General features: G+C 34.3%; 2 protein-coding genes across 2 annotated transcripts; one reads left to right on the forward strand and one right to left on the reverse strand.

The window, feature by feature from the left end:
- Positions 1-13,597: 13,597 nt before the first annotated feature.
- Positions 13,598-15,470, forward strand: LOC107892575 (uncharacterized; the record flags this gene model as incomplete). Its single annotated transcript, XM_041100217.1, has 2 exons — positions 13,598-13,744; positions 15,221-15,470. Coding segments are annotated over 2 exons (267 nt in total), but the record flags the coding sequence as incomplete, so codon positions are not given.
- LOC107891642 (GABA transporter 1) lies at positions 15,454-27,073 on the reverse strand. The gene is made up of 6 exons (XM_016816484.2): positions 26,862-27,073; positions 25,520-25,750; positions 16,829-16,926; positions 16,551-16,737; positions 16,085-16,449; positions 15,454-15,963 (listed from the first exon to the last, which is right to left on the reverse strand). Exons 1-6 carry the CDS (start codon positions 26,995-26,997, stop codon positions 15,583-15,585), a joined length of 1,398 nt encoding a protein of 465 aa, XP_016671973.2. The 5' UTR covers positions 26,998-27,073; the 3' UTR covers positions 15,454-15,582.
- Positions 27,074-27,262: the final 189 nt, after the last annotated feature.

Here is a 27,262-nt window from a genome sequence, read left to right on the forward strand (position 1 = left end):
TATGACGATTTTACTCTTGATAAAATTTCTATATACTTAATATTTTACCAGTCAACTTGTTCACTATGACCGCATGGTTTATTTTCATTTTCGAGCTTTAAAATGGCTCAAAAACATAAACTCAATCTTTCGATCATTTTTTAGAAATCTTTGTTCATTTGTAAATGAATTCATTTCTCGTTTTCATTTCCATTTCCATTTTCATTTTCATTTCCATTTCCATTTTCATTTTCATTTTCATTTTCATTTCTATTTTCGTTTTCATTCAACACGTAATTCATTCTAGTTTCAAGGAGTTAGCGAAGGGACCGATTGGACACATACAACTGAGGGTCAAATGATTTATAATTAAATTCCAACTTTTCGCCTATTAATTATAAAGTCATTTAGTCACGAAGCCATTCCACTATAGTATCGTGACTGAGCTCTCCCCAACGACATACCATTACGAAAGCAACTCGATTAGTACTTGTCAATGATCTTGCCACAGTGTGTTGCCCTCATAGGATATCCTTAATCTATTTGGGATAATATCCATTCTCCCAATATGATCCTATTTTATCTCATGGTAACCATTACATATTCCTTTATGAAAAGTCAATTACTATTAAATAGTAATTAAGTCATTCATCACAAATATGAATGACCCATGTCCATGTTTACTTTTCATCAACCATGTAACGCCAATGAAAGGATATAATTTACCTATGCCTCAGGATATGAATTTTACTGTTGTTAATGATACTACATATTGTAGAAGTTGTACACCTAATGCACCAATTTTTGGTTCCTTATTTATTCGAACTCAGGCTTTTACTTACATCAAAGTGTACGAGTCACACATATATAGTCCATCATCCACTCAGGATTTAGGTATGCCACACTATGAATGTCACAAGTGAGTAAATCCATAAGCGGATTCATGATCTATTCTTCTTGGGTCTTGTCCGATGTATTGTCAGTCCAATTAGTCACATCTATGTCTTTATCTTTTGGGAATCATCGGTTTCGATGCCCAAGACAAAGCATCTCCATAATTGGACTTGATAGGCGACGTATTAGCCTTTCAATTGGTTTGCTCGTTTCTGATTAAACTAAGAGTATGTTTAGGTTCATCCACTAATATAAGTTGCCTTTTCGTATTACGATTCAACCACGTAATACCTCTTAGTATTAGTTTAAATGTTAGACAACCAATGAGCAATATTTGCTTCCATTTTTCTTTGCGTGCAAAAACCATATGAGGACAATCATACAAAGTATATTAATGTAATCCATGAATTGGTTTTATTATTCAATCTGTTCGAAAAAAAAATACAAGTTTACAAACGAATATACTACACTCAGGGCACCAGATCTAACACTAATACATAATCTCAATAAGTACACAATGATAATCGTACTAGTCCTATCCAGTTATTAATGTTGATCCTCCATAAGTGTTTTTTATTCTTGAACTAACTTTGCCATATCAAGTGTTTCTATTAAGTCCATTTCTCTTATTTAAATTATGAGATTGAACTTACCATTAATAGTTATTAATCAGTCGAATTATGGAGTTCATAATTGGACTCTTATCGAGTACTCAAGTACTTAATTGACCATATATCCCTTTAGCCATAATTATGTTGTAGATTCACTTATAAGTTCCATTTATGGTCATTTGGTTCATAAATGTCAAACATTCCATTTTCATTTCCTTTATTAGGGCATAAGATTATAAATGATCTTGTTATACCAAATAACATCCAATTATAAACCAAATAGTCAAAAAAACATAGTATTATAACATATTATTTATTCACTTATTCATTTATTCAAGTTTCCTTTCAATTTATCTTGCTTATAACTTTTAATACATACTACTTTAGTACACACATACCATTTTTACTCGAAAACAATCCCCATTATACATTTTAATTCATTCCACCCTTAGTAAAATCTAGTAACATGACTCGGATACCCAAGACTTCATCCAAAATACACCAAGAAACACCTAAGTGCTTAACCATGAAGCACCATACCACATCCCTCCAAACACACCCAAAAAGCACAGAAGTGCTAAGTCCAAAGGCATTAGAGTATGCATGTGACTGCATAGCTCAAAAGCAACAAAGAGTGCATGTAATATATGCAAAGGCGAAGGTAACTGAACTCCATATATAATCCTTATTAACATGTCAATGTATCCTAACTCTTTTACTAAGTTTATTAGGGCATATAATAATCGTGGTTATCATACTTCAATTAAAACTAGAGACATATTTCTGAGTTTCAGAGTATATTAGACAACCATTTGTCTAATTTTACATAAAGGCAATATAAGTGCTTCTACGTATTGAATAAAATTCATATTTGAAAGCTTTATAACATGTTCATTTATTTATTTAACATCACACTCTTAGTAAATGCAATAGTGGTCATTAAGACCTCAAATGCATACATAAAGCCAAATCTTCATTTATGACCACGTGAACATGCTACCATACACCAATTTTTCTTATTAGACAAAATATCCTATTAATCAAAAATTTACCATGGTGATATATTAACATATTACCACATTACATACACATTTCGCACATGCTCATAAATACCAAACCATGCTTATTAATCATCTCATGGCAAGCAAATTTCCAAACACCATATTAGTCTATAAAGCACTTTATAACAAGGTTTACAAAGCCCCAACCTTTCAAGCCACTTAATTTACTTAATCACAACACTTTAAATAATGGAAACTTATAAGCATTTGCTTGTATTTTTTTTTCATATTTAATTACACATATTCTTAAACTCTCTAAACATGTTATCGCAAGAAAAGTATGAATATCCAATTATTGGATGCATAAATACTTAAAATCAAGCTTCCAAGTAATTGGATCTATCCTCTCCCTAACTTGAGAATCCAAAATCCCACCATTCCTCATGTTCTCACAAACAAAGATACAAGGACCTAAGCTTTCCAAGCTTTTACTTAACAACCAATATTAAATAATAAGTTATGAGAGATGGAAATCACCATATCTTACCTCATTGAAGCTTTCTCTTAGTAGCTTCAACTTTCTCTCTAAGACTCAACCATACCCTTGGTGAAAATAGAGAGATTGAAGGTGGAAATGAGTTTTGGAGATGAGTTTCCAAGTGATTTTGACAAAAATTCAAGGTTTGGGTGTTAGGTTTTGGAGAAATCTTAAGAAAAAGCATGAAAAATGTAAAAAGAATGAGAGAACCTCCATAAGAGAAGGTTGGTTGGTTGGAGCAAGAAGAAGAGCTAATGAGGGGTTTTCTCTTCCTTTTTCCAATTTAAAATTTACCCAAGTGGGCCAAAATCCCATAGCCCAAGTTCATAGTTTTTAAGATAGTGATCCACTTTTAACATACATGATCCAAGAGTCCCAGAACTTATTTCCAAATAATATTTTCATTATGAAATTCTTTGGAAATGACCAAAATGCCTTTTCATGGCAAAAAATATCATTTTACCTTTTTATTGAGTTTTTGTATTATTTTTTCACTACAATAAGCACTTATTAAATTCAAATCTCATAATTTACATTTATCTCACAATATAGATTCACAAATAGAAAAAAATATATCTTCTCCCTTTTTCAATAAAAATGGAAAATTTACAAATTATTCCATGTACTTTCTAATCTTTCTAATTTGATCCCAAAGTGATTTTTGTCATACCATTACATATTCCAACTTGTTTTTATGCCAATTAATCAATACTAACTCACTTTTCACATTTTGGTCAAATCTGCACTTTATTCCTCAATTTTTAAAAAAAATTTAATTTAGTATTGTTTGCCACCTTATCATCTCTAAACTTCTTTGCATTGATTTTCATCTCCAAAAAAACTTTTCTATCATAAGAGTTATTTATCAGACTCATTTTCAAATTTTCTTACAAATTCACCGTATTTGATCTCGGAGTAGTGCATATGTCTCATCATAAATTTTGGGGTGTTACACTCCTTCTATTTCTTAGGGTAACACGCACAAAAAAAATATAACCTCTATCACTAGGGGCTGTGCAACAAAATGGAACAAGGTTAAGGGGGAGAAATCAATTAATCTTGGTGTTTTTCTTTGTCAAATTCCGACTTCAATTTCACATTAAGTAATTTTATATACTAGTAAAAACTATATCATTCCGGAGATTCTAGAATTATTGTTTATGAAACGTTAGATTTTGATTCGCATAGTCGCATGATCTTGAATGTTTTATATATGGTATCATGGATATGATTAGAAGATATATGATTTTCTAGATGAGTGAATATATAAGTGTTTCTAAGATTGAAACTAAACTTATGATTTTTACTAGATCTATGAAAGTTCACTTAAAGCATGATCTATTGTTCGTTCAAAATTAGCGTACTATCTTTTGATTTTATGATCAATGAATTTGATAATAATGAAAAAGTCTTATGACTTTTGGAGGATTTGATTTTAGGCTTTTAGCACATATTTATTTTGCTTTTGTGGTTATTTTTTTAGATTTGGTGGATTCTTTTTAAGTCATCACTATATTATACAAATTATTAACTTTATGTATTATATTTATTTTTGTTTAAAAAACTAGGTATATATTATATTATGTATCTTTTAAATATTTCACATAAATGGACATTAAAAGTTGTTGTTATGTAAAAACATTTAATTTGATGTCTATGTAATATATAATTTATCCGTCATTAAAGTGATGAAATTATAAAATTTTCATAAATATAAATTAAACCATGCATGCATGTATAAAATAGTGATCCATATAATTTATGAAATGTTTATAATGAATTTTTTTTGGATAAATTAAATTTACTACTCATTAGAACTTCAAATTTCATAATTTGTTTGAAGGTGAATTATTTATTCTTTAAGTAGTAAAATATTGGGAAAAACCAATATTTTTGTTGGATGTATATTTGGATGTTTAAAGATAATGCATATATTTGATGGAAATTATTTCTTTGTCCATCAATGTTATTAGAATTTATTTTTATGATGGTATATCGTGGCATCTACCCAAAGGAGAACCATGATATACTTGGATTGTTTGCTTATCTTAATTCACAAAGTAAATAAATGTTTTGAGCATTTATGTATTGTTTTCATTTATGTTATATCTTGTAGCTGCATCGCTTTATTTGCGTGTCTCATCTATTGCCTTGTCTAATGTGTTAAATTTCTTTAAATAGAGTAAACAAGTTAAGTTCCATTTAGGTATTTTAGATCTTGATTCAACATTATTAGAAGATAAACTTACTTATACTACTAACTTTAGTAGCGAGGAAGAGAACTTATATTATAAGCAACAAGAACAATCAAACTTGAGCATTAAGTTTTTGTGAATGACCATTGACAACAACAATAAGACCACAATTTCACAAACTAAAAGTGTAACAGAATATTTTACATTTGTGGAAGAACATTTTCATTCTATGAACAAGTCACTCGTTGGTACTTTAATGACACAACTCACGATCATGAAATTTCATAGGTCAAGGGGAATGTAATAGCATTCTTTGAGATGATTAGTATTGCAACAATGCTAAAGACCTTGGGGATGATGATAGATGACTCTTTCTTAGTGCGGTTTATTTTGAACTTACTACCTCTAATTTATGAGTAATTTTAAAGTAACTATAACACTATTAAAGATAAGCGGGATATTGTTGAACTGGCTAATAAGCTCATTTACGAGAAAACAATATTATAGAGTCAAGGATGTCATCTCATCAACTTTGTAGGTCAAAGAGTTAACAAAAGAACATAAGGTGAAAACCAAAGAAGAAAAAAAATACATTAATCAATGTCTCTAACGAAGAGAAAAAGGAACGAACGGTGGATAAGTGTCAATTTAAAATTATAACTTATATTAGTAAATTAGTTAGCGACGTGAGTTACTTAATTAGTTGCCGTCATCCGCACACGTTCCTGTGGGTTCAAGCATTGAAATACTTCTTAACATATTTATTTCATCGTAATTATTACTTAATATCAGCACTATGTAGTTGCATTTATCAGGTGAGTAGTGGACAACTTTTTGAGATTAAATTGAATATTTGTTTTTGTACTAATTTTTATATACTATTTACTACCAATCACCTTGTAGGTCAAGGAGCTGACAAAGGATTTAAAGTGGAAACCAAACATATTTAAGAAGAATAAGATTACACCTATTAACGTTTTTAATGGCAAGAGAAGGGAACGAATGGTAGGTAAGTGTCACTTATGTAATAAAGTAAGAAACTATCGGAAAAATTGTAAAAACTGCAAAGCTTAGTTAAAAAAGAAATGTAATTTTTAGGCTTATGTTTGGAATCAATTTAACTGAAGTTTTTAATATTGGTGATTTGATTATGGTGTTAAACTCATGTATCCAGCATCACGATTCATGGTTTCCTTTTGATCTAAACCACAAATCCAATTTAGGATTTCCTATATGATGAGAGGAAGCGGATGAAGGCTCCAATTGAAGGCATAAAGATTTATCATTTAGTCTTTGATACTAACTATCACTTAAACTTATTCCAGGCCTTTTATGAATATTATTTCTATTTAAAAAATTGATGTTTTTGGGTTTAATGTTAAGTTTAGACATTACTGTTTCAATTTATTTAAGAACAAAACTATTATAGGACCTAAAAACCTCATTGATAGTATATATAAATTGAAACTAGAAAATATTTTTAAGAAATCATTACTTGTTGGTTATAATAATGTTAAAATTAAAGGTGGTATAATAAATGAAAATTCTACTTACTTGTGACATAAATATTTGGATTATGTATCCAAAGAAAGACTAAAAGATTAGTGAAGAATGAGATTCTATCATATCTAGATTTGACTAATCTTAGTGTACGTGTGAATTGTGTCAAGGAAAAGTAAGACAAACATAGAAAGAAAAGTACCAAAAAAAAATCACTCAACTTCTTAAAATGACACATATTGATATACGTGGACCCTTTGTTGTTAAAACTTTTAAAGAAGATAGTAAAATCATATAGAGATGGTAAATATTATGTACGACAATAAATTTATTAATTAGTGACAAATATTCTATATTATGCTTAAAATATTTATATTATACATTAATGCATCATTATCTTGTTTAAAATTAATATTATACAACTTGTTTTTGTAATTTGTTACAATCTAGTCCAACAATTTCAAGCTTAATTAGCATGTTTCAAATTAACAATCCAAAACAATTGAAAACAAATTAAATATTTCAGGTGTTTAATTTAACCAAAATATAAAATTTATATATGCAATTAAATCATATCCAAATCTTATACCATATTTATATTATATCAAAATACCTTCATAATTTCGAAATTGGTTTAATGACAAATTTGATCACTAACGGTTACATATTTTATCAAAATGGTCCTAATTGTATTTTTTTAGCCTTTTTCAGCCATCAACTTTTTTGCTTTTTTTTCAAACTATTTTTTCTAACAGATTTGATGAAAGTACCATTAAAAAAATTAAAGTGGATGATGTGGAATATTTTTAATGAGATGTAATTTATTACTTAGGTAATCCAATAAAATAATTACATGTGAAAAATAATGAAATAAATAAATCATACATAAAATTAAAAAAATAACTCTTAATTTAAAGAAAATATACGTAATTATCTAAAAAAATGTTTCAAAATTAAGAATGCATACATTTTTTTACTAAGAGGTTTTAAAAAGATAATTAATAAATCAAACCAAAAATACTGAATGTGTTATTATCTAAAAAAAATAACTATTAAATTAAAGAAAATAAAGATGAAATGAAGAATACATACATTTGTTTACTAAGAGGTTTCAAAGAATGCATACATTTTCTTTAAATTAAGAGCTTTTTTAAAAAAAAAATTCATGAAATATTTATTTTATTACTTTCAATATGTAATTATTTATTGGGTTATCGAAGTAATAAATTGCATCTCATTAAAAATATTCCACGTATGAAATTCAACATCATTCCATTAAAAAATCATCAAACCTGTTAAAAAAAATTGAAAAAAAAAACAAGAATTGATGGCCAAAAAAGGCTCAAAAATATAATTAGAACTATTTTGACAAAACATATAAACGTTAGTCACCAAATTTGTCATTAAACCTTTTGAAATCTATCCTTTTCTACTATCAGAATGATTTTTCCATTTTCAATTTTTTCCCAATGATGGTGTTTGGGCCTAAGCCCAACTACAACCCGAAGACATAATTTCGACGCCAACACGCAAGATTGACGGAGAAGAAAGATGAGTGCCGAAAAAGAATCCTCTATCTCTCAACATCGCTTGTCATGTACTAAATGCTTTGATGCTCTTTGGTTTTGCTATTGTATACCTCCCTCTCTCTAATTTCCCTTTTCTTTTTACCAATTTCAATTTTTTTATATGAATTGTTTCAGTAATTCGTTGGGCAGCTCCGGTTTTGATACGAACTAGAAATCTAAGAGAAGAGAAGAAGATAACCGGAAAAGAAAGGAAGGAGAAAATAGAGAGAAAAGAGAGTGCTGAATTTGCTTCCTTTTCATTCGATAACCGCTACCTCATGCATTACATGCAATTTAAGGGAAACTAACAAGAAAATGACATGGTAAAATTCTATTGTCACTAAAACGCATCGTGTAACTAATCTCTCCAAGACTCCCCATTTCAATTAAATTTATAATTCCCCCAAAAACTCCCTGTTTTCTTAAAACTCAATGAATTTCTTTCCTGCTAGTTTTTCAGCTTACAACAATACTCCCTGTCAGAAAAACATCCTTAGCCTCAAGGATGAAAATAAGGAAATTTGGATTGAACCGCAGCAAGGGATTCCCATGTCGCATCTTCAGGGAAAGAATCAATCCATTCAATTAATACTTCAGTCAAAGTTTGATTCCCTTTCTTGACTATTCTCCTATCCAGAATGCGAATTGGTTCTTTTGGTAAAACACCCTGAGCATCCACCAAGGGTAAATGAGCTTGAGTAGGAGCAGATCCAGCGTGCTTCTTCAATTGGGAAACATGAAATGTGGGATGAATCCGGGAATGTTGTGGTAGTTGAAGTGTGTAAGCCACTAGACCTACTTTCTGGATCATCGGAAAAGGCCCATAGTACTTTGGAGACAATTTCTTATTGGAAATTTTCTGAATCGATTGCTGTCTGTAAGCTTCTCTCTGAATGGTGCTTGTCTTCCATCTGCTTCATACGACTCTGTGCTTTCTTAAGGCAGAATTGTAATAACTTCCTGGAAGCCTCTCTAGCTTGTAAGCTCCGATCCACCACTGCTACAGAAGAAGCACCAGCTAAATAGGGCATATGAGTGGGTGGGGGCTCCCGTACAAGGCCTCGTATGGAGTGAGCTGAATGGAGGAATGAAATGAAGAATTATACCACCATTCAGCAAGTGATAACCATTTAAACCAGTGTACAAGTGTCTCCCCTGTCATACACCGCAAATAACTTTTAAGACATTGATTCAGGACCTCAGTTTGGCCATCCGTTTGAGGGTGGTAGGCTGTGGATAAAAGAAGCCTAGTACCTGATTTTCGGAATAACTCCTACCAAAAACCACTAACAAAGATTTTATCGCGGTCTGATATAATGGAGTCAGACATACCATGAAGTTTGTAAGCATGAGTCAAGTACTCCTGAGCCACATCTTTAGCTGTGTATGGATGAGACAGGGCTAAAAAGTGACCATATTTAGTGAGATGGTCTACCACCACTAAAATCAAATTCTTCTTGTCTGAAACCGGCAGCCCTTCTATGAAGTCCATGCTGATTACGGACCACGTTCGATCAGGTATCGGCAAGGGCTGTAGCAGACCAGGAGAAGCAACATTCTCTCCCTTGTGTTTCTGGTAAACTATATATCTCTGACCCATGTCTTCACATCAGTTGTAAGTCCCTTCCAATACAATAGACTCGAAAGTTGTTTCCTGGTGGCATGTATTCCTAAATGACCACCAGTTGCATTAGCATGAAAATGGAGGAACAATTCGTGACGCAGCTGTGAAATCTTCCCCACTACGATCTTCCCTTTTCGAAACAAAAATCGACCATCCCGTGAATACTTTTGATCATGAGTTCGAGACTACAAAATATCTTGAATAACCTTCTGTAATTGATCATCCAAAGTATAGGATTTTTACACTCGTTTCAAGAGACCTGAGATAATTGAGCTAGCTGACAGCTGATAGTACTGACACTGTTCTAACTGTGGTTGGCGAGAAAGAGCATCAGCAACCTTGTTATTAATCCCTCTCTTGTAAGATACTTCAAAATCATAGCCTAACATTTTAGCTACCCAACGCTGCTGAAATGGAGTAATAGCCACTTGATCCGATAAAAACAACAAACTCTGATGATCTATATGAATTTTGAAATGTCGACCAACCAAGTAGGTGTGCCACTTTCGAACCGTCAGTAAAACCGCTAGCATCTCCTTCTCATAGATCAATAAGGCTTGATGGCACACTCTAAGAGCTTTGCTAAAGAAGGCCATTGGTCTACCTTGTTGCTGCAAAACTGCCCCAATGCCAAACCCGCTGGCATCTATGTCCACCCTAAATTCCAGCTGAAAATTAGGAAGCACCAATACAGGAGCTGTACTCACGGCTTGTTTCAGTGCCTGAAAAGCCTCAGTAGCCTGGTCAGACCATTCCTACCTATTCTTTTTCAGCAAATTAGTCAAAGGTCGAGCAATCACACCATAATTCTGTATAAACCTCCTGTAGTAGCCCGTGAGGCCAAGGAAGCTGCGCAACTCCTTCACTGATTGAGGAAGCGACCAAGATAATACACAATCAATCTTAGTTGTGTCCATAAAAACTGTCCCTTCATGCAGTACATGTCCCAAATATTGAATTTGAGATGAACCAAAACAACATTTTGACTTTTTCGCAAATAACTGTTGTTCTCTTAAGATAAGAAAAACGGACCTCCAATGGTGCATATGCTCCTCCCACGAGGTTGAATACACAAGTATGTCGTCGAAGAAAACTAACACAAATTTACGCAGCAGTGGCTTGAAAATTGAGTTCATGAGAGCCTGAAAACTGGATGGAGCATTAGTGAGGCCAAAGGGCATCACGAGAAACTCATAATGCCTCTCGTGAGTCCAAAATGCAGTTTTGTATACGTCCAGTTCCCACATACGAATTTGGTGATATACAGACCTTAGATCTAATTTAGAAAATACTCTAGCTTCCCCAAGCTCATTCAATAACTCCTCAATTACTAGTATAGGAAATTTATCCTTAACTATAAGCTGGTTTAACTGCCTGTAGTCCACACATAATCTCCAACTCCCATCCTTCTTCTTAACCATGATAATAAGGGAAGCAAACAAATTTGTACTGTCACGTATGATTCCAGCCTGAAGCATTTCCTGAATGAGCTTTTCTATTTCATTCTTTTGAAACGCCGGATATTGGTAGGGCTGAATTTTGATCACTGCCCCTTCATCCCTTAGGGGAATTCTGTGATCATGCATCCTACGAGATGGTAATCCTTTTGGAACCTGGAAAATGTCCTCAAATTCCACCAACAATTCTTGGAGTTGGTCCCCAAGGTCCTTGTCTTTCTTGGTTGACAGCGTCACTGGCTCCATTGAGCTCAAAACTGCTGTAAAAGGTCTCATCGACTGCCCCATTGCTGCAAAACATTTCGGATTTAGCTCTCCACTTTCAGCTGCTAATGAACCAGGAGTAATACCTTGAATAACACATGACTTCCCTGCTAAGTTGAACTGCATGGTCAGCGAACTAAAATTCCAAATGATGTCCCCCAGTGCTAATAACCACTGTACTCCCAACACCATATCACAGCCCTTCAACGACAAGACCATGAAATCAGTCTCAAATTTACGATCCTATACCTCTTAGGTAACCCCTTTGCATAGTCCCCTAGTAAACAAACAACTGCCATTTGCTACTGAGACTCGTAGTTGCTCCTGATGCCACACTGGTAAAGACAACCGATTGACCAGCCTTGATTAAAATTACGTGTACTCTCTAAGTCGACTAGGATAATAGCCCACAATGCCCCCACTTGAGCAGCCACTCTCATAGTGTTATGCCCCTATAAGCCAGTAAGAGCATGTAACAAAATTATCGGTGACTTAAGGCCCCATTCATCAGTACCCGCTTCTTCTAATTTTTCCAAACACTCTTGAAATTCCTCAGTCTCACTATCAGAAAGAGGTTCGAGTAAAAATTGATATAACTGGGACTTCATGCACTTCTGCCCCGCATGGTATTTAGCCCCACACCAGAAACAGAGGCCTTTTTGTTTCCTTTCAGCCATCAATGTTGGGGATATGGTTCTAGACTCTGATTTGTTCAAAGATGCATTGTTAACAGATTGAGAACTCATTACAGTCTTTGTAGGAGAAGATGAATACCTTGAAATGACCGATGTGTTGGTTAAAGGTCGAGGTGAGCTAACCCCCTAAGTCGTACGCCCCTTCCCTGAATAAAAAATAAGTACTTCGATCTTTCTAGCTAACTAGAAAGCTTCCACCAGTGTCGATGGTTCAAACAGGTCCAAGTAGTGACCTATTTTAGCCTTCAAGTTACTGAGAAAAATACTGAGAACATAAGACTCCGGTAAATGCAATTGATTCAGTAACCCCACAAACAAATCCTGATACTGTTCAACAGTACCTTGTTGTTTCAAGTTGACCAATTCCCTCATCGGATTTCCAAACTGCCCACAATCGAAACGATCTTGAAGACTTTTAATGTACTCTGGCCAGGACAGCATTTGCAAGCCTCCACTCCTTTGAGAATAAAAATGGTGCCATCCCAGCGCTCGGCCCTCTAGGTTCAACATTACAAGGCGGACCTTACTAGCCTCTAGTGTACCTTCTGCTTCAAAATATTGCTCCAGTTTGGTCCACCACCCCCTAAAATCGGTACCATCAAACTTGGGACAGTCCAACCTGCTAAGTTTAACAGAAGCTCCCGTCACATAGGAGTGATCCCTCAAATGTGCACTACCCTTATCCGTAACAAATGGTTCCGTCTGAACATGCGGTAAGTCGGTATCCTTAGATAAGAAACCGGGAGGAGCTCCCAAAACCCCTTTGCCTTTATCTGCCGTAACATTTGCAGATGAACCGTTGGTGGTGGTCCAAAATACTGACCCAACAATGCTTGTAAATCTCCCCGAAACTCAGTCTTAAACTCCTGCAATCGAGTCTCCATTTTAGTCTCTAAACGGGTTATTTCTTCTTAGAATTTGGAAATGTCATGTTGCAAACTCCCGACCTCCTTTTGCAAACGTGTCGACACACCATCTCCAGCTATGTAGGGATCGTTGTAAGCTCTGATACCTTTAATACGAACCAAAAATTTGAGAAAAGAGAAGAAAGGAATGAGAAAAGAGAGTGCTGAATTTGCTTCCTTTTCATTCGATAACCGCTACCTCATGCATTACATGCAATTTAAGGGAAACTAACAAGAAAATGACGTGGTAAAATTCTGTTGTGACTAAAACGCACCGTGCAACTAATCTCTCCAAAACTCCCCGTTTCAATTAAACTTATAATTCCCTCACCCCCCAAAACTCCCTATTTTCTTAAAACTCAATGAATTTCTTTCCTACTAGTTTTCCCCTCACAACAGGTTCATCAATTGCAACAGTATTACAGAGAAGGAGTTTTGGATAATTGCTATGGAAAATGGAGTGCTCCTTGGGATTGTTTGTATTTGAAAACCAAGCCATCTTCTCAACTCCAGGTTCATTTTCCTCTTTCTTTTAATTTCTTTTCCGATTTAAAAATATTGCAAAAAGATTTAAGGAAAAACTATTATTTCAATTTATATTTAATTTTTTAGCTTTTAATTTGTTAATAAGCTACTTAGTTGTTGCCTTATGCTTAAATTGTGGTTCATAAGCTAAAAGTTGATTGGAGGAATTTATCGAAGATGAACTATCAACAAACAAATGTAATGTCTCTTTCAATTTGAGCAGCCATTGATCACAAATCTCAATTTTAGTTGCGAGTGCCATCCAAATAAGATATCAAGTTCTACTGAGAATCCTAATTGCTTGGGATTAGCTTGTTTTCAATTGTAATGTTAAACTAGGTCTTTCTGTAGTATCCTAAATCTTTCATATTTTTGGGAATTGTAAATGGTGCCCTAAATCTCTGAACCATAATGAAAAAAAGATAGCACTTTCACTTTTAGGGTTTACATATCAATAACCGACTAGTCGTAATTTTATTGTTATGTTTCGCATGCTGTGAATTCATCTCTTCAATAATGAATTAATGAGAAGTTCCAAAATGTTTAGCTAAGTTCAAACCTGTGTTATACGGATATGTGTCCTATATGAGTATACTTATTCTTTTTAGAGTTATTTCTTATATTTGGAAGAGCATACCCTTTACTCATGGTTGAATATGTGTTGAACAAGGCTTTAGGGAAATGAAGGGGCTGAGTAATATAGATTCAAAAGATTTTAACCTTTATCTCAAAGTATATTACTATGATAACTAAGACTAGGTACAGTGGAAGACAAAAAGATGACTACCAGTTGGGATATAACCAAAAATGGTTAAGTGGGTAAGCTGGATATATTGCAAAGGAACTTATGGGGGGAAAAGACTCACCATTTCATCTTAGCTAAAGAGTGATTACCTTTTTCATATGTGCTTAAATGGTTTGAATAATTTAGGTACACAGAATAAAGGAGTGTGGAAAAGCTCATGCATGTTTGTTTGTGAGGAACTTGAAAAGACAATAATTGCTAGAAATATAAATAAGTAAAAAGCTCATGCATGTTTGTTTGTGAGGAACTTGAAAAGACAATAATTGCTAGAAATATAAATAAGTAAATACAGTTATTTCTTAGGTGAAGAGGTAAGACACTGACATCCGCACTGTTTAGTTAAAAAAAAGGAAGTCTTTGATGCATTTTGATGGTGACAATTGAAGAGAGAGTTATTGATATGGCAAAAGTTGAAGAAGTGCCTTAAGGCCGAAGCTTGGGTGTTATAAATTTGTTTATGGGGGTTGGGTTAAGAAAACATAGCATGTCATTTTATGAATGCTAATGATGATAACATTCATGTAAACGGAACGATGACTAGGAACTGTAGAGAGGTTTATTGAACTATTTGGTCTTTCCATGTAGAAAATACTTAAATTGCAGTTGCATTTTACCTGTGCTATCTGTTCCCCATAATGAACTGGTCCTGCTGAAAACAGGAGATTCTAGAGGCTCGTGAGAAAGCCGAGTCTCATATTTGGACATTTCGGACACCCGAAGAAGCACAAGCTTATTGGAAGCAAGAATTTGGACATTTAAATGGTCGAGAATCGAAATAGACTTTAATTAAGCTGCTTGTTGCAGACTTACAGCTGAGTTTTCTTGTTTTTTTCCCCTTTAAGTTCCGGTTGTTACCTTTTAGCTATTACAATAAATCAATTTAAATCAAATATTTGATTCTTTCTGCAATTTCACTGAATTCATTCAACATGTGATGGCATAACAGGCTCTCCGTCCTTTACTTTTAACGAGGTATCGACTACATATAAGGCCAGCCATTGATAAACTTGGTTGGATTATATCATACATTAGCAAATAATCTATAAGTTTTGGCATCAAGAACTATTTGTCTGACTGCTGCAATGGCTGCTATAATTGCCAGTGCAGAGAAAACCACTGCAATGGAAACATTCAACCAAAAAACAAGACTCCGCTTCGACGGCTTAAATGTCAAGTTGAAGAAAATGACAGGTAAGATGAAGTCAAGGGGCATGAAACCGAAAGCTCCAATGACGGCATTGATGTCTCCGAAAAATGGAAGCATAGCTGCAACTGTCGTGGCTATAACAACAGATAGTGATCTCGAGACTACCCTCGGGATAACATTACGGGCAGACAACTCTTTGCTCTTTGGATCTGCAAATGTTCTTTCCAGCACTTCATTTGTTGGCTGCAAGTAGACCTGTGACAAAAACCAGATTTTTATTATTGAATACATGAACCTATGTTGACCCGACACACATGCACCTGAAGAAAAATGAAGAGTCGGAAAGAAGAGGGGGGAGGGAAAGATATGCGCTCACCACGCCAACTGCTGATAGTTGGAGAATAGTAAAGAGGTTGGTCATCAAGATGAACCATTTTGGCACCAAAGGATTCCCATCATCCAAGAAATTACTGAGTAAAAGGCCTTCAGAATGGTTGCCAAATGCCCAATAACCGGTGATGGCAACAGTGAAGAAAGTAATGATAAGTACTGTGTAACAAACACATAACCCTTTGAACATCTTCCCCTTCACCGGTGGTGCAATTGTTGCCTGAATTTCTGGAATGATACCATTGCCATAAGTTGTGGCAATAATGGCGATAGCATTGAATATTCCGAAAATTCGGCTTTCGGTGTCACCTTTCAGGCCATAATCCTTTTTTGGTCCCTTTGAAGAATTCCCTGGAATAACAAACAAACAAACAAACAAGAAAGCCATGTTTAATTAATCATTGAATCAAACAGATGATGGAAACAAGTTCTTATTGTATCTCCAGAATTACCTATATGTATGGAAGCAGCAGCGGCACAGGCACTATAGGCAAGGCATAGAAACAAGGATATCAAATTAATATGCCTTAGTGAGTGAAAAGATGGGATTTGATCTAAAACCAGCATCAAGAACCCAAATATAATAACGAATTCGTAAAGCTTCATACTCCCATTTGGTTGTGAGAGCACGTAAATTGCCTGCAAAAATTGGAAACCATTTTCAATCATCTTAAGCATAACTAATTAATAAATAGGAATTTTTTGAAACTAGAGAAAACAAAGGAGTTACCTTCATACATTGTCCTCCCAGAAGAGTCAAAGCAATTACAGAACCATAGCAGACCATGAATTGAGTTGGCCCAACATAGTACCAACCCCATCTTGGCCCTGCACAATACAATGTGTTACAAGAGCTGAATTTATGCTAGCAAAATTTTTATTTTTTATTTTTTTATATTTTTCAAGTTCCAAAAATATGGTGCTCAGAAATACATGAAAATTTATTTGATTCAGAGTTAAACAACTTCACAGATAGGAATAAATAATTGCATATGACTTTAGTTTAGATCATAATAAAAACAAACACACATCGTTCATTTAACTCTATTTGTAGAGTTCACACACAATGAACAAAATACTAACTTTATATATAAAAAATAAATAGATAAAATATTAATTTTTGTAGTTTAAATCTAGTTTGGTAACCCCAAAAAAGGAAGAAAAAAACTTTATTATTCTCACTTAGATTTTTTTACCACAATACTAAATTAACTCTAGATACATAGATATATTTATTTTTTAAATAAATTTAAAAATAAAAAGTATCCTTAATTAATATTTCATGATGCTATGAAAATCAAGGCTTTAAATAATTAGTAATAAAGTTTTACGAGCTACATTAAAAATAAAATAAAAATAAAAATAAGATGTATACATCATTAATATATAAAAGAATAATTCTAAATAAAAAATAAACAAATATTATATTCATATTGTAGGTCATCAATCTCACCAACCAGATAAAATTATTAGAAAAGAACAGTCCATCCGCAATAAAATATGCCTATATTAAAATAAAGGACATCAATTGGTTTTACACCATGCCATTGTCCTTGAAATTGTTGGATACCAAACTTTCCACTTTTTCCTCTTTCAATCAAAATCTTTTTCCTTCCCCTATATAATAGCTATAAAGAAATATTTGAACAAAGATTTCAGCCAAAAAAAAAATTATATAAATGTTTAGTTAATAATGATCGGAGGACGTAAGTTCGGGTGCGTTAAAATATATTATCCTCTTATTTAAGAGTTGAGAGGGATTATAAGTAATTTTAAATCTTGTATAAAAAAAGAACATATATAATAACTTATAATAAAACTAATGTTAAAAAATAATTATTTTAAAAGTAATTATACGAATAGTAAATAATCTGGAGCCATTCAGCAATTCACAAGTGTAAAGCTGACATTTACTGGATTGGCATACGAAGTATGGGCAAGCTTGGTCATAGCATAGGCATCTAAATTTCTTCATTTATTTATTTGGTAAAAAGGACAAGTTTTTGTGAATCAATAATGCAGGGTCAAATTTTATAAAAAAGTTGATGTATTGAGTAAGTTTATTTATTTATGTTAATTTTTTTATTTTTCAATATACATACATTTTCACAAATTTAGAAAAAAGACAAAAAAAAAAGTTGGGTAAATTACCAATAAAAGCCCCTTTTTTTTAAATTACCGAAATGGGCCTATTTCCCACAAAACGCGTCCACGTTAGCGCGTTATCAGGTGACAAAGCAGGAAAACGCTTCTTCAAGGAAGCGCTTTGTTCACATGGACAGAAAACGCGTCTTTGAGGGCGCGCTTTGTGTCCACGTGGAATAGGTGCTTATTGGAGGAAGCGTTTTTCCCGTGTCTGCTACAGTACCAACGGTCAAAAAAATAGTCGTTGGTACCCCCAACGGTAAAAAAAAAAACTATAAAAACCCCCACTTTCATTTTTTTCACACTTAAATCCTTTCTATCTTCAATCTTTCAATATTCTCTCAAATTTCTCTCAATTTCCTCTCAAAGCTCTCTTTATTTTTTTCAAAAAAGCTCTAATTTTTTTTTTGAATTTATTTTTTTAAATCATAAAAATTTGATCGTGTTAGCAATGGCCGAAAAATTAATTCGTCTCAATGATAAACACATATCCGTCGAACAAATGAAAATGGTAAGTGTTAAATTTAATTTTTAAATATTATTTAAGATTTTTTCATTTATGCAATTTTAAATAATTTTTATTTTATTATTTCTTATAAAAGTCTGTAGATCGGATATTGCAATGCTATATCTGTAGTATGCATGGTCCTCCATCACCGTTGATAGAGAATTACCTGCGGGAAGCGGGTTTTTGGCACATGGCGACAATAGGCCGGGGATGCAAGTTGGACCCGAAACTCATTAGTGCGTTGATAGAGAGGTGGAGACCCAAGAGAGGTGGAGACCCAAGAGAGGTGGAGACCCGAGACACACACATTCCATCTTCCATGTGGAGAGTGTACTATCACTTTGAAATACATGAATTTGCAATTGGGATTGCCAGTGGACGGGTACGCAGTCACCGGGTCCGTTCAATCTGGTGATTGAAGAGCGGTATGCTACGGGCTTTTGGGTGCTATTCCAGATAATATTAACAGAGGTCGGATCGAGATGGGCTGGTTATGAGACACATTTCTGGAGCCGAATGATGATTCTATTGAACTAGAAAGAATACGATATGCTCGGGCATATATTCTTGAAATAATTGGAGGTTATCTGATGTCGGACTTATCACGGAACCTTATACATCTGAGATGACTGCTGAAACTCGTTGATTTTAGAGCAGCTGGTGAATTTAGTTAGGGGTCTACCGTGTTGGCAACATTGTACCGAGAGATGTACGGGGCGACGCGACTGAATAAAGCGAAAATCGGAGGTTGTCTATCACTACTGTAATCATGGGCACGGTTTCGCTTTCCATTTTTACATCATCGAGTGGACCACTCATATACATTCCCACTCATAACGATGTAAATTTTATATTAGATTTTACAATTATTACATAGATTTAAAATATAATAGTATGCTAAAAATTTATTTAATTAGGTGGAACCATTCGGCAAATTATTCTAGATTACCTACCTCTCTTGAAGTTATACGACTTCTATTAGACTAACGGTCGGAAGTACAAGTAAGTATTAAATAAATTATATATACATAATGAGATAATCGATTCGTATTTAGTATTTAGTATATAACTAATATTTCCATCGTGTTCATATAGTTTCAATGGACACCATACGAGGATCCAGCAATTCGGGCAGTAATTCCAGATGAATACTTCCAAAATCCAAACGCTTGGCATGTGAAAGTCCCATTGATCAACTTTACGATCGTGGAGATGCACCAGTCAGATAGAGTATTACGGTAATTTAGATTCCGACAACTGATTCCCGTGGCACCTAAGGTGTTGGATGATCATCACAAAATTAACTTAAGGCAATTGCATACGAATTGTTCGAGATTCTGGTCATACTATATCGAAATGTGGAAAGATCGGTATGATTATATACCTACTCGGGAACCGATCATCATTCCAGAGTTAGCGTGCGTGCCATAATACATGTAATGGTTTAGGATCAAAGGCAAGCCATATTTATTGTCGGAAGAGGAGAGGCGGCGGTAATTGCGTGTCCAAAGGGAACGACGTAGCCCTTTAAATCCAAGAAGAAGGGACGACAATGCAGGCCCATCAACAACGCCCACACAATCATTTGGCCCATCAACAGCGCTTATACGATCACCAGGCCCAACAACAGCACCCACAGCATAGCCTTTTTAGATGATGCCAAGTGCGTATCCTAGCCATTTTTATGTATCCTAACCCTTATATGTTTTCTTTTTCTAGTCCTATGGCAGGTTGGAATCCATGGCCCGGTTCACCGCCGATCTATAAGCCACCGTCGCACGAGGGATCGCACGAGAGGCCGTCGAGGAGCTCTTCTTTTTAGGGGTGTTCATTCGGTTAACCGACCCGAAATAACATTAACCAAATTAACCGACCTTTCAAAATTTTTAACCGTTAACCGAACCGAAATTTTTTCAAAAAAATTAACCAAACCAAAATTTTTTCGGTTAATTCGATCGGTTAACCAAATTAATCGAAAATTATATGTTTTTTTATTTTTGGTTAAAAATTAACCTAATTAACCTAATTACCCGAATTAACCGAATTACCTGAATTAACCGAATTACCCAAATTAACTGAATTACCCGAATTAATCGAATTGAATCACTACATAATTAAATTATTTCTAGACTTTTAAACTTTAGTTTTAGTTTTAGTTTTAGAATTTTATTTTTATTTATTAAATTATTTGTAATTTTTATGATTGGGTTGGGTTGAATACTTGGGTTTGGATTGGGTTTAGATGAATAGTGAGCCTATTTATATATTATAATTTTATTTATTAATTTTTTTGGTTAAACCAAAAAATTCAGTTAACCGACCGGTTTCGAACTGAATTAATCGTTAACCGAAAAATCAAAAACTAATTAATTGACCCCTGACCGAAAAATTTGGTTAACTGACCGTTTAACCGAATTTGGTTGGTTAACAGAATCTTTTCGGTTTTACCCAAATTTTGCACACCCCTACTTCGTTTTACCAATCCCCATCACCTTATGGGTTTCAAACACCTTCGCCATCGGTGATGCAAACACCTCCACAGTCACTATTCTATCACGGTGGGTCATCCTCCCAACACCGACAACCAGATCCTCTACCGGAGGAACCAGAATTCCAGCCGGAGCAACTACAACCCCCACCGGAAGCTGGACAAAGAAGGAATCCAACGCGTAACTGTCGACGACCTCCATGTGGCACTGAATCTGGTGGGCACGGAGATTGATTTTATTTTAATATATTTGTACAAACATTTTGAATATTTTTATATTATTTCATGTAATGAAATAGAAGGTTGTTTTGAATAAAGTAATTGTAATTGTAATTTACTTTTATATTTTTAATAAAATAGAAATTCTTTTAAATAATGCAATATTTTGAATATTTCTATATTATTTCATGTAATAAAATAAAAGGTTGTTTTGAATAAAGTAATTGTAATTTACATTTATATTTTTAATAAAATAGAAATTCTTTTAAATAAGGCAATATTTTGAATATTTCTATATTATTTGATGTAATAAAATATAAATAATACAACATAGGTTTTTACTACAACTATCAACTATTGCGATTTGGACATGATCTACTTGTATGGTCTGGGTTCCTACACCATCCGTACAACTTCTGTTGATTGGTTGTTTCTCGGATATCCATATTGTTACGTGTTCTAGTCGAACAAGGCCGACCCTTTAGTTTGCGACGCAATTCTCTATCCGGTAATAGCTTAAAAGAAGCGATCGATACAGACGACCACTTACGTTCATCTGAGACTGGTGGGAATACGTGTCTCCAGACGTTGTACATGTATTCTAATTTGAACACTTCATCGACATAGCTCATGGGATCCAGACGGAGATTCTGACAAGCTGCAATTACATGAGCGCATGGATAACGAAGTGTGTCAAACATCCCACAGTCGCAAGTCCTATTTCTCAAGTGTACACGATATTGCCCGCCAATAACACCTTGGTGCGGTCTGTCAAACTTCATCACACGAAACCATAAGTTGTCTCGCTCGTGACACACTGTGTGCATGGTGTTCGCCCGCGCCTTCGCCTTGTTAATTTCTTACAATACCTTCCTGCACCATACGTGGCCTCCCTGTATTTGGCCTACATAACTCGCTGCTTTGGAAATAGGGCCGCTAAACGAAAATATGTCTCTCGTAACACCATGTTATCGGTAAATGGCGCGTTCTTTTTAGAATTGAATTTATGCATTCAGCCAGGTTTGAGGTCATATGACCATATCGTAGGCCGCCGTCGTATGCTTTGTCCACTGTTCGAAAGGTATGTTACAGAGGTAGTCCGTGCCTTCGTCGTTAACTGAACGCAAAACTGCCAACATATCATGAAAACGGTCTTTACTTATTTCATACCCTGCCAATATAAGTTTATAACGAATATTACATACCACTCTTTCATTTAGAATAAATTCAAAATGACAAACGAAATTATATTAATAGAGACTAAATACACATGCCTCCTTAACTTAGATAGAGAGAAATCCCAGTCATCAGCTGACTTTCTCGGTGTTATTGCAAACGCAATTGGAAGAATTCTTCCACTGCATCCTGTGCCACTACTAGCAATAGTTGATGGGTATATCTACCAAGCATAAAGGTACTGTCAATTTGTACCAATGACTTGCAGTATAGAAATGCGTCTCGACATTGCTTAAAGGTTCAGAACAGACATTTGAACACTTGGCATCCACGGAGCAATTGATCGTTGTAGTACGTATGTTCCGTTTCAAGGTCTATTATGCAACCTGGGACGTATCTCTCTAGCACTTGACACCACTGCTATATTTCATTATATGAAGCGTCCCACCCACTATGCATCTTCTCAAACGCCTTCTGCTTAGCTATCCAAGCCTTGCGATAAGAGGACATGTACCCCATTTGGCTACGAATATTGGCAATTAAGACTGACACTGAAGTCCTAAGATCTGCCTTCATCGTGGTAGTACTAAGCTAACTAATATAGCTAAGTCCATCTTGGGATGATCTTGTGAAATATCTGTCAACGAAGTACGTTAAATAATGCAACATTACATAATAACAGTATTATTCAAAAACCCTAAATACTGTACCTGCAACACATATATGTGGACCTTTATACTTTTTTATCTTTCACAACCCTATCTTTTTCATCAACGAGGCGTAGATTTTTCATGAACATGTACCGTCTTGCACTGCACACTTCATCTCAAACTTATCAGATTTGGATTTAACCACATGGTAGTTAATGCTGTTATTGATGCTATGTTATTTCAATGCACCAATAAAACTATCCTTATTGGAAAACTTCTTACCAACTTCAAATTCACCTGAATCTAATAACGAACTTGTACGATCACACATTCTGTGTGGTAGATCTGGAAACTCCAGCGTATCATCTGCAGATAGATTGACATTATGCATGTGGGCTGGAGGCGAGTATGCCCTGAATCGTGGATCTTCTTCTTCATCTAAACCCCCTTCAACATCTTCAGGTTCGGTTGGAATAGGCCCCGGTTCAAAAAATATTGCAACTTCTGCACCATCGGGCCTGGGCTCTTTAGGTGGATCTACATCGAAGTCATCTTCTAACCCACCATCATCTGCAACGTACGAGGTCCCTTCACCGGTGGACGTCGTAGGGAATATATCATCCATTCTTCTGGGCATTTCATAACGTCCCAAATTGGATGTAGATTGCTAACCACTAGAAGTTGATGTTGTTTCTCAGTACGTATTTCCAGCATCAAACATCGACCCATCGAGGTGCATGTCCCATCCACTGACAGAGTGTCGTGCAGGGGTTGTGTATTCCATACCGCTACCAAACACAGGTGGTTCCGTCTGTTGTAACCCACTAACGGAGTGTCGGGCAGGGGTCGTGTATACCTCTTGAACGACAGTCGTAAGTGTATCATTTGGCGATGTAAATTGTACATATAACTTAATATAGGGTGTTCCACTAGCGAGATGAGTCTGCACCATTGCCTCCAAGCTATGAGCACCTTTGATGTCAGACGATTCATATGTCACCGGATCAACAGAAGCACAAAATCGATACCTAATAGACAAAAATTTCGTTGGCGTCGTTCTGAATATTTTACGCCTAATTCTTTTACGAAGTTTTTTCAAATATATGTTCTGGTTAAAAACTAGTCGCACTGTATTTTCTGATAAAAAATAACACCGTTCTTGGTGTGACGAACCTCACCATCATAGTAAATAACAGCACTAATATGTTCACTCATCTTCAATTTCTATCATTCTTAGCCTCTCTAATTTTTTTTGGCTGTAACTTATGCAACCTGAGAAAAAAATTTGGCTCATTTATAGCCTTAGGCCAAATAGGAACTACTGTAGCAAAAGAGCGTCCACGTGGGAGCTTCTTTTAGTACTTTTGCTGACAAAGCATCTTGCTTAAAGCGTTTTTGACACTATTTGCTTAGAAACGTCTTCTCAAAATTATTCTTTCAGGAACTACAGTAGCAAAAAAGCGTTCACGTGGGAGCTTCTTTCAATAATTTTGCTGACAAAGCGTCTTGCTTAAAGCGTTTTTGACACTATTTACTCAGAAACGTCTTTTCAAAATTATTTTTCACGAACTACTGTAGCAAAAGAGCGTCCACGTGGGAGCTTTTTTAAATTAAACAATAATTTAATTAAGTAACCCTAAACCCCAAACCCTGATTTATTTAATTTTTCTCTTAAAAACCCTAAACCCTAAACCCTAATCTAATTTTTTTAAAATTTATAATTAATGTACTGAAGTAACCCTAAACCCTAAGCCCTAATTTATTTGATTTTTTCCTTAAAAATCCTAAACACTAAACCCTAATCTAATTTTTTAAAAATTTATAATTAATTTACTCAAGCAACCTTAAGCTCTAATTTATTTAATTTTTTCCTTAAAAACCATAAAAACGAAACCCTAATCTAATTTTAAAAAAATTATAATTAATTTAATTAAGAAACCCTAAACCCTAAACTCATATTTATTTATTTTTTTCTTTAAAACCCTAAACCCAAAAACCCCAAAACCCTAACCAAACAGACACGGGGAAAACGCTTCCTCAAGAAAGCGTTTTCCTGCTTTGTCACCTGACAACGCGCTGACGTGAACGCGTTTTGAGGGAAATAGGTCCATTCTGGTAATTAATTTAAGATCTGACCCATTTCGGTAATTTAGAAAAGGGGGCTTTTATTGGTAATTTACCCAAAAGAAAGTGTGAAGTAGTTTGGAAATATTTGTAAGAGGGGAGAGTGGTTACCCAAGATGTCATTGGCCATGTCTCTGAAGCGAAGATGTCGGCGACCCAATTGAGCATGGTGTTCAAGGACAAGAGACAGCAAATTGTAAGAGTAGAAAGTGACCAAAGCTCCGACCACCAAACTTATAATTCCGACAGCCCATCCGAGGAATGTGAATGCAAATGGGAGGCTGAGAAGCGTTGGTGCAACAATTGATGTGGTCAAGTGGTAACCACAGTGCAGCCATGATCCTATACATTCAATTAAAACATGTTAATTAAACAATTCAGACTTCACTTGGCTACGTAAGCTTGAGTTCCTATTTTCTTTTTTACCATCTTTCAACACATTTCTAAATTTTACCAGTTGATAAATAAGACAATAATAGAAATAAATTAAATTAAAGGTCAATGATATAATACGCTGAATTTTTGGTTTTAAATTATAAGTCTTCAATCTCATAAAATCTTTATGATAAAAAAAGAGTAATATTCCAAAAAAACCAAGAGTTCATGCATGTTCATCGGTGCATTTATTATGAACTATATCATATAAGGAAAGGATTTATATTAACTTAAAAGTTATAAAATGGTAATGTTACTATTTGAATGTTTTCATTTAAGTCAATGAATTATTTGAAAATTTTTATTTAAGTCATTGAGCTGTTAATTTTTTTTAAATATTGCAACTAGCGAGTTCCAATCAATGATTTGATGATCAGTACGGTAAATCAGTACTTATCTGATAGTTAATGTCAGGGATCGAAAAAGAAAATTGTTTGGATTTTGATTCGTAAATTCGTGACTTTCAAAGTTGATTTATGAAAAAGACTGAACTGTAAAAAAGAAAAGGAAATAGAGCTTTCATTTAGTGCAGGTGGTGCGAATAGAAAATGTCATTCAATGGCGATTTTAATAGTTCAATGATTTAAATGAAAACTTTCAAATAATTTAATGACTATTTTATAACTTTTTATAATTAAAAGACTAAAACGTAAATTAACTAATAGTATAATAACTTTGGATATAATTTACCTTTTCCTATATATTAATATATAACATAATGACATATTAGGAAGAAATTTTAAAATTTATTTGATGTGATAACATTAAATTTATCGATGGTATATGATTGAATATTAACTCCATAAAGAATAAGAAATAAGAAGTGTTGGAGTTTGTGTCTATGATATAAGAAGACAAAAAGTGGTGAAAGAGAGAAAAAGGGAGAGCCAGAAAAAAAACAAAGAAAGAAAGTCGAAGACTTTTCTTGAAAAGCAAATCAAATCAAAGCAATGATCATAAATTATAAGACATGGTTGGAAATTAAAGAGAAAATAGTAGAATAGAATAGTGAATACACCTTTGGATTTAAGAACAAAGAGAGCACCAGCATCGAGCTGTTGATGAGTAGGAGAAAGGTGCTTGTGGTGATCATAATCATCTTCTCCAGCTTCATGTACCGCTTTGGAGTTTGCACTGTTTCCCAAACTACCCATCTCTCCCTCTTTCTCTCTGGGATTTCGATACCAAAAACAATGAAGAAGAATGAAAGATGGGTTTGGAATTTAGGTCTCCAAGATGAGGAATTATAAACTAATATACTTATATAAATAAATAAAATATTACCTCTTTGGGTATGGTGTCAAGTCAACCATGTTACAGCAGCCATTCACACCAATCCGTTGGTCATACAATAATGACAAACTCTGTATTTTATTTTCTCAAAAATACGAGTCGATTGATGGAAATATCCTTAACCAT

Source organism: Gossypium hirsutum, chromosome D09, assembly GCF_007990345.1.
Source record: "Gossypium hirsutum isolate 1008001.06 chromosome D09, Gossypium_hirsutum_v2.1, whole genome shotgun sequence".
Taxonomy (NCBI): domain Eukaryota; kingdom Viridiplantae; phylum Streptophyta; class Magnoliopsida; order Malvales; family Malvaceae; genus Gossypium; species Gossypium hirsutum.